This window comes from Triticum urartu, chromosome 7, assembly GCF_003073215.2.
Source record: "Triticum urartu cultivar G1812 chromosome 7, Tu2.1, whole genome shotgun sequence".
NCBI lineage: Eukaryota > Viridiplantae > Streptophyta > Magnoliopsida > Poales > Poaceae > Triticum > Triticum urartu.
In genome coordinates, this window is record NC_053028.1 from 648938599 (window position 1) to 648953797 (window position 15199).

At 50.7% G+C, this 15199-nt stretch overlaps 1 protein-coding gene across 1 annotated transcript; it reads left to right on the forward strand.

Annotated features, from left to right (window-relative positions):
- The first annotated feature begins 13035 nt into the window (after positions 1-13035).
- Positions 13036-14011, forward strand: LOC125521508 (auxin-responsive protein SAUR71-like). The gene has a single exon (XM_048686565.1). The coding sequence runs from the start codon at positions 13171-13173 to the stop codon at positions 13588-13590; it is 420 nt and encodes a 139-aa protein (XP_048542522.1). The 5' UTR covers positions 13036-13170; the 3' UTR covers positions 13591-14011.
- Positions 14012-15199: the final 1188 nt, after the last annotated feature.

A 15199-nucleotide genomic window follows, 5' to 3' on the forward strand; every position in this document is an offset into this window, starting at 1 on the left:
TTGTAAAGTGGTTGTGGAAGGAACAAGGGAATGATTTCTGTGGATACTATGTTTGTGAGTCCATCCATCACACGACCTGTGAGTGGGGCTACACTGACGAACAATATAAAGTACGTAAATAACAACATTCACAATTTTATTTTATTACCATCATTTGTGTTGAGTTTCATTCATTCATATATATATGATGTATTGACCCCCTTCTTCAAATTAGATGTTTCGGAAGCGGGATGAACTCCTAGCACCAGCTCGCATGCGAGCAATTCAAGAGGAATTGGCGGCATTCTTTCTTGACCACGTGATCGCTGAAGACGGAGAATACTATGTGGACCATGAGTCCGTATGATTATATTTGTAAGAGATAATTATTGTATATATGTAGCCGGTAGTGTCGGATAGATATACGAGAACTTGTTGTTCGACCAATCTCTCGGAGAAGGAGAGGTGGTCAATATCACTTCTCTCTGTATGCATATATGTTCATGACGATCTTCTGTTTCCTTCGTTTGCTTACTAACTAGCTAGCGTGTCTAGTCCTCTCTATACGTATGTATAGTACGTAGCGTCGACCAAGCACGGACATAAGAGAGGACACTTCTCTCTATTAATTATAGTTAGCTAACACAATATATGAAACACCTAAATTAACCCCCCAAAACCCCCAAACCCCCCCCTTTCAAAAAAAACAAAAACCCCTGTCACAGAAATGCTGACGCGTGGATGCCTATTGGTCCCGGTTGGTGCCACCAACCGGGACCAAAGGGTCTCTTGTCTGGGCTCCGCGCACAGGCCACGTGGAGGCCCATCAGTCCCGGTTCTGGATTGAACCGGGACTAAAGGGACAGGGCATTAGTACCGACCCTTTAGTCCCGGTTCAGGAACCGGGACAAAAGGCCCTTACGAACCGGGACAACAGGCCCTTTTTCTACCAGTGCGGCAGTCTCTCGCGAGCCAGGCTGAGTGCGGCGCGAGGTCGCACGGGCGGGTGTGACGCGAGGGCGAGGGGGGTGGCGGGAGATGGGAAATCTGGCGCGCCGTCCCGGCGCCAAATCTAGCCTCACCCCCTTTCACTCGCTCACCCATAGTCACTACCCCCTTTCTTCCCTACTGCCTTATCACCAGCGTCTGCTGCGATTTTCAGATCTGCGCTAGAGGCGGCGGCGGAAGAGGCGGCGCGTTTGCAGCGGATCTGGTGCTCCCGTTGCTGTTGGCCACCGTCTGGTCGACCTTGTCTGTGCAATGGCTCCCCCTACGCCGTCCTCGTCTCCGATGCCGGTAAGCAGCACCCCATCCCCCCTTTGTTAGGTCGGTCGTTAGGCCGTTAGGCAAGGTGTACGATCGATGTCCCACTGAGCAAACCGTCGATGTCGATTAGGTTATGGACGCACGGATGAGGCTGATAATTCAGGTAGCAGCACTGATAAGTGTGATTCAGGTATGGGTCATGTTCATGCACCAGAGAGTTGTTCGTTGTGCTGCGAGACCTTTGATCCGCTATGGTCCATTGTTTATCCGAGAACAGGAGAGGATCCAAAATTTGAACTACATCTATAACTGCAATGACGTCGAGACTCCGTGGATGCTTCAAATGGAAAGAGCACCATTTGCCAGGCTTGTCCAGACCTTCGGGTGCAGGGGGATGCTACAAGATAACATCAACACCTGTGTGGAAGAGCAAGCGGCCATATTTCTCCATGTTGTTGGCCATAACCAAAGGTTCAGGGTCATTCACAACACATTCACGAGATCAATGGAGACCATCTCTAGGTACTTCAAGCAGGTGCTTTTTGCTGTTGGGGATCTTAGAGGAGAGATGATTAGGAGACCATCTGGTCGGAATCTACCCAAGATTAACGGAAGCCCAAGATGGTATCCATACTTCAAGTTGAGCATTGATAATATACACTTCATGGCATGATATGCTTGTATTGTTCAAATTGAGTACTAACACAGGCTTGTGATGCCATTTTCAGGATTGCATTGGGGCAATAGATGGTACTCATGTCACTGCCAGAGTTCCGATGTCACATTCTGCATCATACAGGGGGAGGAAGCACTACACAAGTCAGAATATACTTGCTGCTGTTGACTTTGATCTGGAGTTCACATATGTGCTGGCTGGCTGGGAGGGGTCGGCGCATGATGGTAACATTCTCAGTGACAACATGAGTCGACCTGATGGGATCAACATCCCCGACGACAAGTTCTACCTTGGAGATGTTGACTATGCATGTCGGCTGGGTATTCTTCCACCCTTCAGGAAAACCAGATACCATCTCAAGGAGTTCTGTGGTAGGAACTACCCTAGGACTGCACAGGAGCTGTTTAATCTCAGACACTCCAGTCTTAGAGTAACTGTTGAGAGGACATTTTGAGATCTGAAGAATAGGTTTAAAATCATGGATCAAAAGCCATTCCACCCATACTCCACTCAGGTTAAGCTTGTTCTTGCTTTGTTGCATTCTGCATAACTAGATCCTCCAGTTGGGATTTGATGAACACGTGCCTGAGGAGGAAGAGGTCGAGCCTAACGATGTTGTTAGCTCCGGCCATGGTTTAGAGGCACATGGCAATGACGCTTGGAATAACAAAAGGTTGGAGTGGCAGAGGCAATGTGGCTTAACATAGGTCAGTGCAGGATTTGAAGAAGAGGAGGAAGAAGAAGAAGCAGCAGAAGCAGAAGCAGAAGAAGAGGAAGATGAGGAGGAACATCTGGTAGCAGCAACACCGATGAACTGTCCCCTATTTAGCCAATGACTCTTGATAATTTGAAATGTCATTCGATAATAGTTAGGATGAATTATCATTTGTTTAACTAGCTGACACTACATGTTCAGATTATGTGTGGTAAGCTCACCATTATTTAGAAATGATGACAACCTTATGCAGGTTGCAACCAACACCATGTTATATGCGCGTCTAATGCAATGCGGGCAACCAAACACCAAGTTAAAAATGATTGTCTCATGCAACTAAGATATATGCAGACAACTAAACTATGTGCATTTGGATTTTTTTTTTCCTGGATCTCCTCAAACCGACTCAGTAGAGACAGGTCGATTGGCAATGTAATCAAATACGCCCTAAATACATACGCAACTCGTTTTTCCACGAGAAAGTGTGTGCTGCCACCGGTGGAAGCACAGGCAGTACAGAGATTATAGTTGGGAGGTAGTACGTGATGATCACGCACGCGTGCGACGGAGAGACGCTCGATGAGTCGGTCGGTCGAGCAAGTGGTCGATGCAGACACCTGTCGCGCGTGCCGGTGCGGGCGCGCGGGGCCGGGGTCGATCGACGGACGGCTGTGCGCGCGGCGGCAGACAGTAGGTAGCTGGACAGCGCCACATGGAAACCTAGGGCCGGTCCAGAGATCCAGTGGTGCATTTGATCGAGCTGAACGCGCGTCCGTACTCCGGCGCGGCGGTGCTCGGTCGGTCGGCGCACGAAGAAGTGCTCCCACACTTGACTGTGACTGTAAAAGGTTGTTACTCCTACCTCATATCTTTCCGTACGGCGCCCTGATATACTCCATCGTTCCAACGAGGCATGCACTAGAATAGTGCAACTTGCCATGGGCAAGTGGCGCTCGCCGTACGCGCTCCGCCTGCGGGCCAACACGTACGTGCCGTGCAGGACCCGGAGCAATGCATGGGAGGGCCGAGGGGGCTCCGGCCGGTCGGACCATCGTGGGGCTCGTCCCACATGGACGCGCATGGCTCAAGAGCTGGACAAACACGCACCCCCGTTCATTCCTGTCGATTAACCATGCATGCCATCTTTCTCGTCATCTCTGCGGAGGATTGCTAGCTGCTAATCCCTCACAAAGAGCTACAGACCGACACTATTAAGCATAGTATACTACGCTCCCTACATGCATGGATTAGAAACAGTCTCTGCACATTCATGCGTGTGGACGTGCATTGGTCAACAGCCGGGCAAACACGCACCCCGTTTCACTCATGTCGGGTCGCCAACTCGCCATGCCACCTTCCTCGTCATCCCTGCCGAGGCTTGCTCGCTATAGTACTATACCACTATGCCCTTCCTGCATGCACGCACATGCATGGATTAAAAACGGTCCTTGCGCCACGTAGAGATCATGCAGTAGTCCGTACGCATACGTGATACGGTACAACAAAGTGGCAGAAAACCATGGCACAGATCGAGCACTGCTATACCACTTGGATCTACTGGAGCACTGTATCCAACTCAACATCGCCGAGATCTTGCGCGCACGATCGCCTCGGAAGCCGCACGCCTTTCCGAGACCTCGGTCCCGGTCACATGGAGTGGGAGACTGTGCATGCATGCAGGCAGGCATGCCATCGCCATGCCACGTTCTCCAACCGAGCACATCACGGACAGAGCCATCGACCCAACTCGCCGTTTGGGACACCTCCTTTCCCCTCATATGCGGTCCGTGAGGCTCCACCGCGCGATCTCAAACGGACATCCGTTTTGTTTGGATTCTGTTTGTTTGGATAGGAATTTGGGGTCGTGTTCGGATATGTCCTGGGATACGGTGGCCGTGCGCCCGGCACGCGGATGCATCCCGACCGCATCCTGTCCGCGTATTATTTCTTTGTAAGTCCTTAACTTTATTTCATCATTCATTTTAGGTACATGAAAAATACATCATCACATTTTGACTAGTACATTTTTGAAGATACCCAACTTTCATAACTGCTCCCTTGAGTTGGGTTAGGGCCTTCTCGATGCACTCTTTGTTGATCTGTGGAGGAGGAGGCTCGATCTGGCATCCTCCTTTCTTCTTCAAGCCAGAAGTCGATGTTGCTTCCTCCTCACACCTAGTCTTATGTCTAGCCTCTAATCTAGCAATAAGTGCACTTGTCTCATTTACAGTCTCTATGCTAACTAAAAGTGCACGAACATGTATTAAATTTCGCTCTATCAATATATCGATGTACTCTTCTTTCCAATACCAAAACTTGCATCCATTCTACACAACAAAATTTGAAGTTAGCACAAGTAGTCAAATGTAGAGCACAAGCCGAAGCTAAAAAAACGCATACCCCATCGTTTAAGCACTTGATGAACACCCATCCGGGATGTTCCGGCGTTTTAGACACGCGGCGCACGACCATCCTTGGGCAGTGGTCGCACTTAATGAGTGGCAACGGTGCGCCGGCGAGCTTTTGAGGAAGCACCGAGCCCGGCCGGCGGCCGTTCGTGTATCTGCCGGCGGACCACCGACGGTGCAGATCCGAGCGGCTAGAGGAGGAGTCACTGCCTGCATGTGGCCTTGCGGCCCTGCCAGGGCCTTCCGGCGAGGTGCCCGGCCAGTCCATGGCGCGGCCCGGCCTCCCACAGCCGGCCGAACTCAAGACCGACCGGATCCGTCCTAAAACCGGCCGGCGGGTGCGCAAACCAGGTGGTCGTGGTTGGGTAGCTCGGCGGCGCCGAGGGGAAGGGGTTGGGCGAGTTCGCGTCCGAACTGCACGGCTGCAGTGGCAGCGGCGGCGACGGCGGCGGCGAGGGGAAGAGTGGGGAAGAGTGGAGGGGGTGTGGCCGGAGGGAGGGAGGGGGCCGATAGAAAATGACTTGCGTTGTGCCACCGACGGACGGGCCAGGGGAGGACACGCGCAGACGACCCGCGCGTCCGCGTGGTGTCCGTTTCACCCCAAAAGCGGCGCAAACTTGGACCGCGGATGGGTTGAAAGCGGATACAAAGCGGACAAAAGTCCGTTTACGGCCGCGCGCTGGGCCGTCTCGTTTGTTCCTTTTATCCCGTATGCACGGGACGGATAGGATAGGGTCGCGTGATGGAGTTGGCCTGACTGAAGAAGCTCAGCCAGGCCCCGACAACCTATACATATACCTACCTAGGAGTAGGCTTCTGTAGGTCCGTTACCGTGTCGCTGTCTCACTGGATGCCTCCCTCTATTGCTGTGCTTGGTGTAATTTGTGCTTCACTTACTCGTGGGCCCATCATCAGCGGAGTGCAGTCTATGACCGGTGTTCACCACGTATCGACGGAAGACGAGATAGGCGGCCCGGGACCGCCTGCCACGGTCTGTGGCTACCAAAGTCGCGGCAAATGGCCCCTCCGTGACCTGTTGTGGCAAAACTGGTGGGTAGGAGCGCCTGTGGCATGTGGGTGCAGTTTACCTCGGTGGATCATTCCGGCGGTCGTGCCTTTATCTGTACGGTCAAGAGTATAGTTTACGTTGAGGAGGAGGAGGAGCGCATTCTTACCGCTGGATTCAAATTATTACGTACATTATCCACTGTTTGTTTATTCATCGCAACTACACTACTAGGACGAGTAATTTACATTGGACAAAATGACAATATTGTTAGCATTTTGACACCAACTCTGTCATCAATAATGACCTAGGTAGCATTTTTAACTAAATTAGGACGTGTTTGGTAGCCCACATAGAGGCCAACCAGAGCCGCGCAGGAGGAAAATGGATTGTTTGGTTCCTCGTGTTCATTGTTGAGCCTTCATCACATGGACTTCAAAGCACCTTCCACTCAGGCCCGTTGGAAACGCTCAAATCGGTAGTTTTTCCAGAGCTAGGCCCGTTAGATGCATGTGGCCGGCGACGGCTGCACGCGAGAAGCCTGGCTCGAGAAGCCGCGTTGCTTCCCGAAGCGCTGGCAATAATTACCCTCACCACTCTCTCTCCCCCCTCTCTCACTCTCCCACTCTCACTCGCAACGGCGACATTCAACGGATCGAAGAACGGCAAGGCAACCGCTGGCCTTCATCACCGGCATCCGATCTGCGACATTACCCGCAGCACTTCGGCAATGGCGGTAAGCACATTTTTCACCGTCCTCACTTACCATTTTGCATTCGATCCACATCTAGATTCGATCTGCGTTATGGGGGAATGGGGAATCAGAGTAAATAGCCATAGCACTGACCATAACATCACCATGAGTTCCTAGTAGCTATAGATTTTAGGATTCCTATCCGGATTGAGTATAAGGGCAAGGAGAATGGGGATTGGGGGTAAATCTTACACATTGTATTTTAATCTTAGCCCTGCCGACCCTTGAAGCGATTGGAGCGGGTAGCCTTGGCCTTGTTCTTGTCTGGCTGGACCACTGTATCGTCGTCCTCGCTGAAGTACAAATCGATTTGCAACGTATGGTGGCCTGGTGCCGACGCCTTGACAACCATCTCCACCGCTTCTTCTTCCTCCTCCGGCTCCAAACCGATGGTCTCCGGCACCACCCAAGTCCTATTCTAGCATGTTGTGGCACGTTGGTCATGACGAGCCCTGTACTCCCTGACTCATGGCCTAAGGAAGGATGTCGACTGACGTAGCGTGCTTTGCTGGGTTAGGAATCATCGTCTTCAACTCTTTCACCGCCGCCTTCTTCACCACAGCGTCTGCCTCCTTGTGCATGTCTTCGATGCTACTGAAATTCGGAACACGCTTTCATGGTGTTCTCGAACATGATGCGGTCACCGAGCGAACACCCGAGAGAGTCCAATGCCCTAAGGGAAGGGGTTGGGGTTGGACTTGGAGTTCATGGCGATGGATAGGAGGAACAGTGGTAGACAGAGAAGAGAGAGGGTTAACATATAGTGCGGTTTTGGGTAATTAGTGATCGTCAGGGTGGGTAAACATAGGGCTTTGGACGGTATGTTTTAATATCAATCAACCTTTGAACATTGTGATTTGCATAACGCCATGATCTTTGTGCTGTTCATAATACAGATCGAGACGGAGAACAACGATAAGGTTAGAAATACTCCTTCGCTTGAAACCTGTTATGTTCAAGTGTGGTAGTATGTTAAAAACTGCTTGCTATTGTTTAGAACTATGTTTAAGTGTGGTAGCATGTTAAACTGTTTACTGCATGCTCTCTTTTGTGTGTCTTTGGGTTGTTCTACACGCCCATGAGTGCTAATAACCTCACCACCTCGCCGAAGAGGTTGCCAAACAACAAGCATTGCATGAAACCAAACATCGTGCTTTCTGTTTCCGCCTAAACAAGCGGTCAAGCAAACGACCCACCTTTCGTTACTCCCCATGCAGGCTAGAGGGCATGCATGCAACCACACTAAGTTGGTTTTTTTTTGCCAATTTTCCCTCAGTCAGGCCCAACTGGGAAGCATATGCTATGCAAGCAAAAGTTGCTATGAGAACCAAACACGTCCTTCTCCGTCATGAGGGTCGACCAATTTTGTTGAATGGGTGACTTTGTCTTAGGCAGGGTGAGGACTCTATGAATAAGGCTTTTGCCGCGTCCGATAAATAAAGCACTCACCAAGTCCATACGACAAGGTCAAGTTTCGGAATGAAAATTAAAATAATTTGCTCGGGAATCAACACAAACACTCCGGAAGAAACTATAAAAGAACGGGAAAAGGACCACCAAGTGGCCGGTAGCTTGGACGATCTGCGGCGAAGGAAGTCAGTGAGCCGCTGGAGTCAAGGCGTGCATCAAACGGGCAAGAGGATCGCGATCCCGCCGCCTCGAAAAGCGGGTGTCAATGCTGCAGAAATGCAAGGTATTTGAAGATAGCATCACATGCCCGCCTAAAAAGTACCCACTGAATAACCATCTTGTAACACGTCATCCACAAGGTCCAAGGTAGCACCGCGAACATGAGCCAGAAGAGGTGTATCCTCCTTCCGGTTTGGTTGCCACCAGATTTAAGGAACTCGACCAGATCCAGGGACTCCCAGTCGGGCCCTAGAGCCTCACGGACAAAGCTCCAAATAAATATTGGGGGAGTGCATGAGAATAAGATGTGTGTCACTATCTCCGGAACATCATAAAGAGGACATATCTTGTCTCCAGGACCATGTCGCATGATCACCTTCGTCCCAGAAGGGAGACGACACCGCAGTAGCTGCCAAACAAAGATTTTGATCTTGAGAGGCACTGACGGTTTCCATAGTGGGAAGGTCCGGGAAAGAGATGATCGTCGGTATACGGCATGACAAACCGAGCCAATAAAAAAGATCCCCGGATGGGTCAATCGACAAGATATGGTGTTCGGATAGTCTGTGAGCACCGGCGGGAGGGCAGACCTCAAGTTGGTCCAGTCCTCGGTCTCCATGAGCCCAAAGGAACGTCGAAACAGGATGTTCCAATAACCATTGTGCGCCGCCGTCAAGACCAACAACAACGGATCCGAGCAGATGACAAATATTTGGGAACTCTGCACACACAATGAAGCCTCGTCAAACCATGGGTTAAGCAAGAAGTGGGTCCCCTCTCCATTGGCAATGGATATGGAGGGCCCGTTGCAGATCTCATGATTGATCCGTCGGATGGCTCTCCAGAATTGAGAGCCCGAGCCCACCCAATGCCGAAAAGCAAGGTGGGACGGCCTTGCAGGTACTTTGCTTGAACAAGCTATAGCAATAACACCCCCCCCCCCCCCCCCCCCCCCCCCCCCCCCCCCCCCCCCGACGCGCGCGCGAATGATCTGCCATACCCACCTTGGCATAAGTGTCGCGCTCATGCGACACGGCGCAATCATGTGAATCCCTTCCAAGTCCTTTGGGATGTAGATATCAGATCACTTGACCAAACCGTATTCTTCTCTGCCATCCGTCATTTGCCAGAAGAAGCGGGAAAGACTCTTTTCATAGGAGACATTTACCCCTTTCGGCAGGAAGTAGGAGACGACATAGCCAATCCGTGCGCAGCAGTGTACGCACCACAACGACCGGAGTAGACGCCGCGACACCCGTCGAGCCCTCACCGGCACCGCCATCCCAAGGAAGCCGCCAAACAACGACGGCGCGAGCGAGGCGGTGACCTCCACCGGGCCTTCCTCAGTGTCATCGTCGATGTCGCCCTGGAGGAAGGCCATAGAGCAGCTGCCGGGCAACTAGGCACGTCGCACCTATAGTTCCCTAAGGAGGATTTCCACTCAGTATCAGCTGTTTAGGCAAGGTCAATCCTCGACAGCCTGAAACTGAGATATGCCAACCTGCAGGCAGGACAAGTGCTCAGTGAACTTCCCACTTATAATAGATAGCGTGCGCCCGCACACACACATATGCACGCACACGCACGCACCCATGCGCACACGCGCGCGCGCACACACACACACGTTTTCTCGCGTATTTGAAAATTGATTTGTTAGACCATTGCTGTCCTCTCTGATCCCTATAGTTGGCTATTGAACAAACTTAGAGGATTTTTTTTTTGAGCGGGACTAAGAGGAATTGATACAATGTACAAGCTAGCAGAGCCTGTTCATTCTTGGTCACCCAAAGAGTGAAAATGGAGATATCATTGATCTTTCTCCTCATGCGTTTGCCAAGTTGAGCATGTGACACGCTGCACACTGGCATGCAGCGACCGAACACAGGCACTACATTGCACTGTTCCGAAAATCGGATGCTCAATTTGTCCTGGCTCGCTCGGTCCATCAACGTCCTCCACGCACTACTTTGATTTTGATTTGATCTGAGGCATGCCATGTGCGCCTGCATGGAAACGCTGGCCTCGGCATGCGTGACATGTCCAGCACGCTAGCTCCGCCACGGGCTCCGGCCGAACGTAACATGCACCGTCCCATTAGCGATGACTAGCACGGCAAGAAGAAACGTGCCAATAAAAGTGGGCCGTACGTACCAGTCGTACCTGCTGCCGAATTGAGTTTCTCCGCTCACTTCCGGTTCGCATTGACGAAGCGATCGAATGGCACGTACTTTAGTCATCAGCGCTCACGTGCATGGCACTACGTGTGATGTGAGGCTCCACGTTAGTTGACTTGATATTAATATGAAAGCAAGAGATCAACCGGTAATGAAAGGTACAAATGAACTGCAAAGTCGTCAATTACACATCCTTGTAACCAGTGAATCAGCTTGTGCATGTCCCGAGCGTTGATCGGCCACTGGCACCCTTGTCGCGACATCTCTAGTGTTTCTTTTCCTTCTAGAGTTGTATCCCTTTTTCCCTAAAAAAAGAGAGACTTGTCTTCCTTGTGTGCTGCGCCAACTTTGGGAGTGAGATAATTATGCATTTCTACCTTGGTGAGATGTGCGTGCGTACCACCCCATCCCCACTCATATCCTACACTATTATTTTTAGGGACGTATCCTACACTCTTACCAGTGCACACAGCCATATATGTCTAGACAGTAGCCGCAGCGCCGCGACAAACCTCCGATCCCCGGCCGATGAGTTCCTCCACCAAACCGTGACATGTACCGTCAAAAGGACGACACGGGGAGACGATCGGTCGAATCTCGCGGCGCCCTAACGCCATGCCGCGCCGCTTCCGGAAAAGACACCCTCAAATATACGGAGAGGGAGACACTGTTGATGTGTATGTTTGCCGCTGCACTGCCGGGACGCGTACGTGCGTGCTCCGCCGCTCGCCGGCATCCCGCACAGTGTTCCTCTGGAAGTCTGGATCGAGCGTTGCTGGAGGATAGATGGAGGATACCTGCATGCATGCGTGCTGGTCTCCGACTCCACGTGAAAATGTTTCAGCTGATAGCGTCCGGTACCGGTATAGTGCGCGCGTGCATATGCTGCTACACCCTAGTCTAGGGACAAACCATACCTACCATGCTAGCAATATGGTCCTTTTTTTCAATCATATACTCAGTTCTAGTCTCTACCGTTTGTGTGTTATCACTGAGAAAATCACTTCAACTTGACTGATAAAAGTAGCGGACTCCAACTTGATAAAAGTAGTGGGAAAAGATAATCACTTCAACTTGATAAAAGTAGCGGACTCCAACAGTCTTGTGCAATCACTTGACTGATTCTCACTCCATCTCTCTCTTCAAATCGTACAATAATCACTTGCTTTGTCTCTCTCTCTCTGTCTCTCCTCCATGTGCCAGGTCAGTAGGTGGGCTCCACGGTGACAGCCTAATCTCGCTCACCTCCTCACTCTCTCACCTCCACGCGCGCCGTACGAAAGGGACTACGGAACAGGCCGGACGGGCGCGAGCCGGAATCAATCCGATCGGTCGGAGCTAAACCGGGTGCCGGTTTAAGGCGCTGCCGGGCCCACCCCACCGGCTTCTTGCCCCTTGTACCTTCCGGGTACTCCAACTGTACCCGCACTTGTACCTCCCCCGACTATTCAATTCTCTCTTCTTGCCTTAAAAGAAAAAAGACTCCCTTGCTATGCACACACACACACACACACATGGCTACACTCACCATGCACTCAGCTCTAACATGATCACTGAATAAAAAAGCACTAGTAGATGTGTAATTACATGAGGCCAAGACATTTTCATGTGTATATTCTAGTTCACTTCATTTTCTAGCACGACTTTGTTGTTCCTACTAAATTGCAATTTTGTTCCTACTCCCTCTGTCCCATTATTTGACACAAAAACGTCTTACATTATACTCCCTCTTTGCTAAATATTTTTTTCTAGAAATTTCAACAAATGACTACATATGAAACAAAATGAGTGAATCTGCACTCTGAAAAATATGTCTATATACATCCGTATTTGGTAATCCATTTAAAATCTCTACAAAGACAAATATTTAGGAACGGAGAGAGTATGACGGAGGGAGTATTAAGTTGCAAGTTTAGTTGTGGGGGGCACCGTGGTAACTGGTATGAATCCACCAAAAATATGAAAAATATAATACTACAACTGTTTGAAACATATAATACAACTGTTTGTCGTTATTTTAAGTTTGAACAAGGCGTTATTCATGGCGCATTTTCTTGTCAACTTTAACCAATGTAACCAGTTACAGATTCGTATTCGCCAAGTTTGTGTCAATTTAGTACTCCCTCCGTGCTAAATTCCTGTCTTAGATTTGTCTGAATACGGATGTATCAAGTCACATTTTAGTATTAAATATATCCGTGTCTAGACAAATTTAAAATAAGAATTTTGGGACGGAGGGAGTATGAAATGGGGCGGAATTTTGAAAGGAGGCAAGTGACCCCGTGTACCCGAAGCAGGCTGGCTGAATAAGTGCCACATTCCCTTCCGAGCAAAGAATTTGTAAATGCCAAGCGAGAAAAATAATGGCAAGAGGATCTGTGCAACGCCGCACAACTTGCAGCTCTCCAGCTATATAACGAGCCACCATGGCCGCCTCAGTACAAACGCCTTGTATCCTCTCAACTCTAGTGTCGTCCCTCGCCAAGAACCAGCCACCGCCGTCGCCTCCCGGCCTCCGCTTCCAAGCCTCGAGATCTCCGGCGTCAACCGAAGCAACGGCAGCATGAAGCGCCTGCTCAGACGGCTCTCCCGCGTGGCCGCGGCCGACGCCTGCGCAGCCGCCGCGTACCAGCCGCTCCGGCCCGACTCCGCGGCGAAGGCCTCCTCCACGGCTTCATCTTCGTCCTCCTCGTTCTTCGGCGCGCGAAGGCTCGGCCGCGGCGCGCGGGTGCCGGAGGGCCACGTGCCGGTGTGCGTCGGCGAGGAGGGCGGCCCCGTGGAGCGCTTCGCCGTGCGGGCCGAGCTCCTGGGCCAGCCGGCGTTCAAGGCCCTGCTTCGGCGTGCCGCGCAGGAGTACGGCTACGGCCACCCTGGCGCGCTTCGCATCCCCTGCGCCGTCGCCGACTTCCGCCGCCTCCTCCTCGGACTCTCCGACCCCGGCTGCCAGGCCACCGACGACGACGACGCCGCGCTCTACTACTAGCCTTCTTCCCCGTTCGGCTGCCATGGAGGGCGTGATGGAAAATTTGCCCCCTGGCAAAGGCAAATCGATGAACCAGCAGAGCAAAATGCCAGCTGCTGCGTTCTGCCAGATCTACCCCTGCGTGGATGCTGTACATAGGGAGGTTGGTGGAGGGTAGGACGGGGATTCCGCCGCATTTTCTACTGCAGCTCAGCAATTTTAGGACCTGCTGTCTTGTAGGAATCAGGGCTGCAATTTCTTTTTCTTCTTCTTCTTCTTCTTCTGAGTGTTCCTCTAGGTAGCTCTAGATCTAGCTCTGGTAGCTGCAATTGAGCTTCTTCTTCCTCTTCTTTGGCAGAGATTTTGAGGTCGTGATAACACATCATGTAAGCCGCAAGGTTCGCCTCATGTGAGTGAAATGGATGATTTTGCTACTGCAAAAGTTTGCTCCAAGATCTGGTGGTCTGTAGAATGCAATGCACTTCCACGGATCCCCAGCCAGCTCTAACGGTTCTGGCAGCCTGTCATGGAATGCAATGATGCACTGCTATGATTGAGCATTTGGTAGTACTACTAAACTACTTGGGGCATTGCCTTCAGAACTGCTTGCCAGAAAATCTGGGTTTTGCGTTCAGGTTCAGTAGATAGCCGGCTGCATACACAGCATATAGTCTGTGTGTCCATCAGTCCATGGAATTTCCAGAACTTTGAAGAGAGTTAATTGCGTGAACAGATAACTGCCTCGAGCCCTCGAGTGTTCGATGCGTATGTGCCAATTGCAGTGAAAGGGACGAGATGACAATGTATTGCAGGCATTGGAGAAATCAGACAGAACAATGCTGTTTCTTCTTGTTACTGTTACTGCAGTTCTCCTTGCATCACACATATGACTTACGAGAGCTAGTCGTCACATTCTTCTAAAAAAAGATGGCATCACGAGAAAAGTTAGATTACATTCCAGAGAGTCAATCAAGCTTTCGTTATGTGCACGCCAGACTTTGCTAAAACCAAGCTACTTTTCGAATGACGGCGACATGACGAACCGGTGGCCTGGAATAAATAAACCCAGCAAGATATATAAACAGAAACAAAATTCATTCTGAACCTCCCAGTCAACGGATAGATATATACGGGCGCATTTCCTCTCATGTTTTCTTCTTTTTTCGACCACTGTCTACGCATTTCCGTTTGATATTGGCATATTGCGGGGCGTCTATGGGGCGTCTATGGGCGGTCGGTCATGTAATTCAAAACTATTCTTAGTTAATGAGATGAGGCAAATCTTTTGTCTCCGTTTTGAAAAAAAAAGATGTTGGCATATTGCCACCAAGAAAAGAGAAGAAGACCTTTTCTCTGGAATGAATTGATACCGGCACTGGCACCGGCACTGTCCCGTCCCATGTGCAGCGAGGAGAAATCTTGGCCAAGAACGCCGGCGCAGCTGACAGCTGTGCCCATTGTTGCTGTGGCTGAGCTCGCAGCGAACATGATGCTCCTACGTTGGAAGGCTTAGGACACCATCTTTGCTACTGTGCTAGTGCTACTTTGCGTGCACTTAGAAGCAACTAATTCTGGAATTAGTGCCCCGGAATCATTGTGTCAGAAGCCGCTAACCGGAAATGACCAAAAC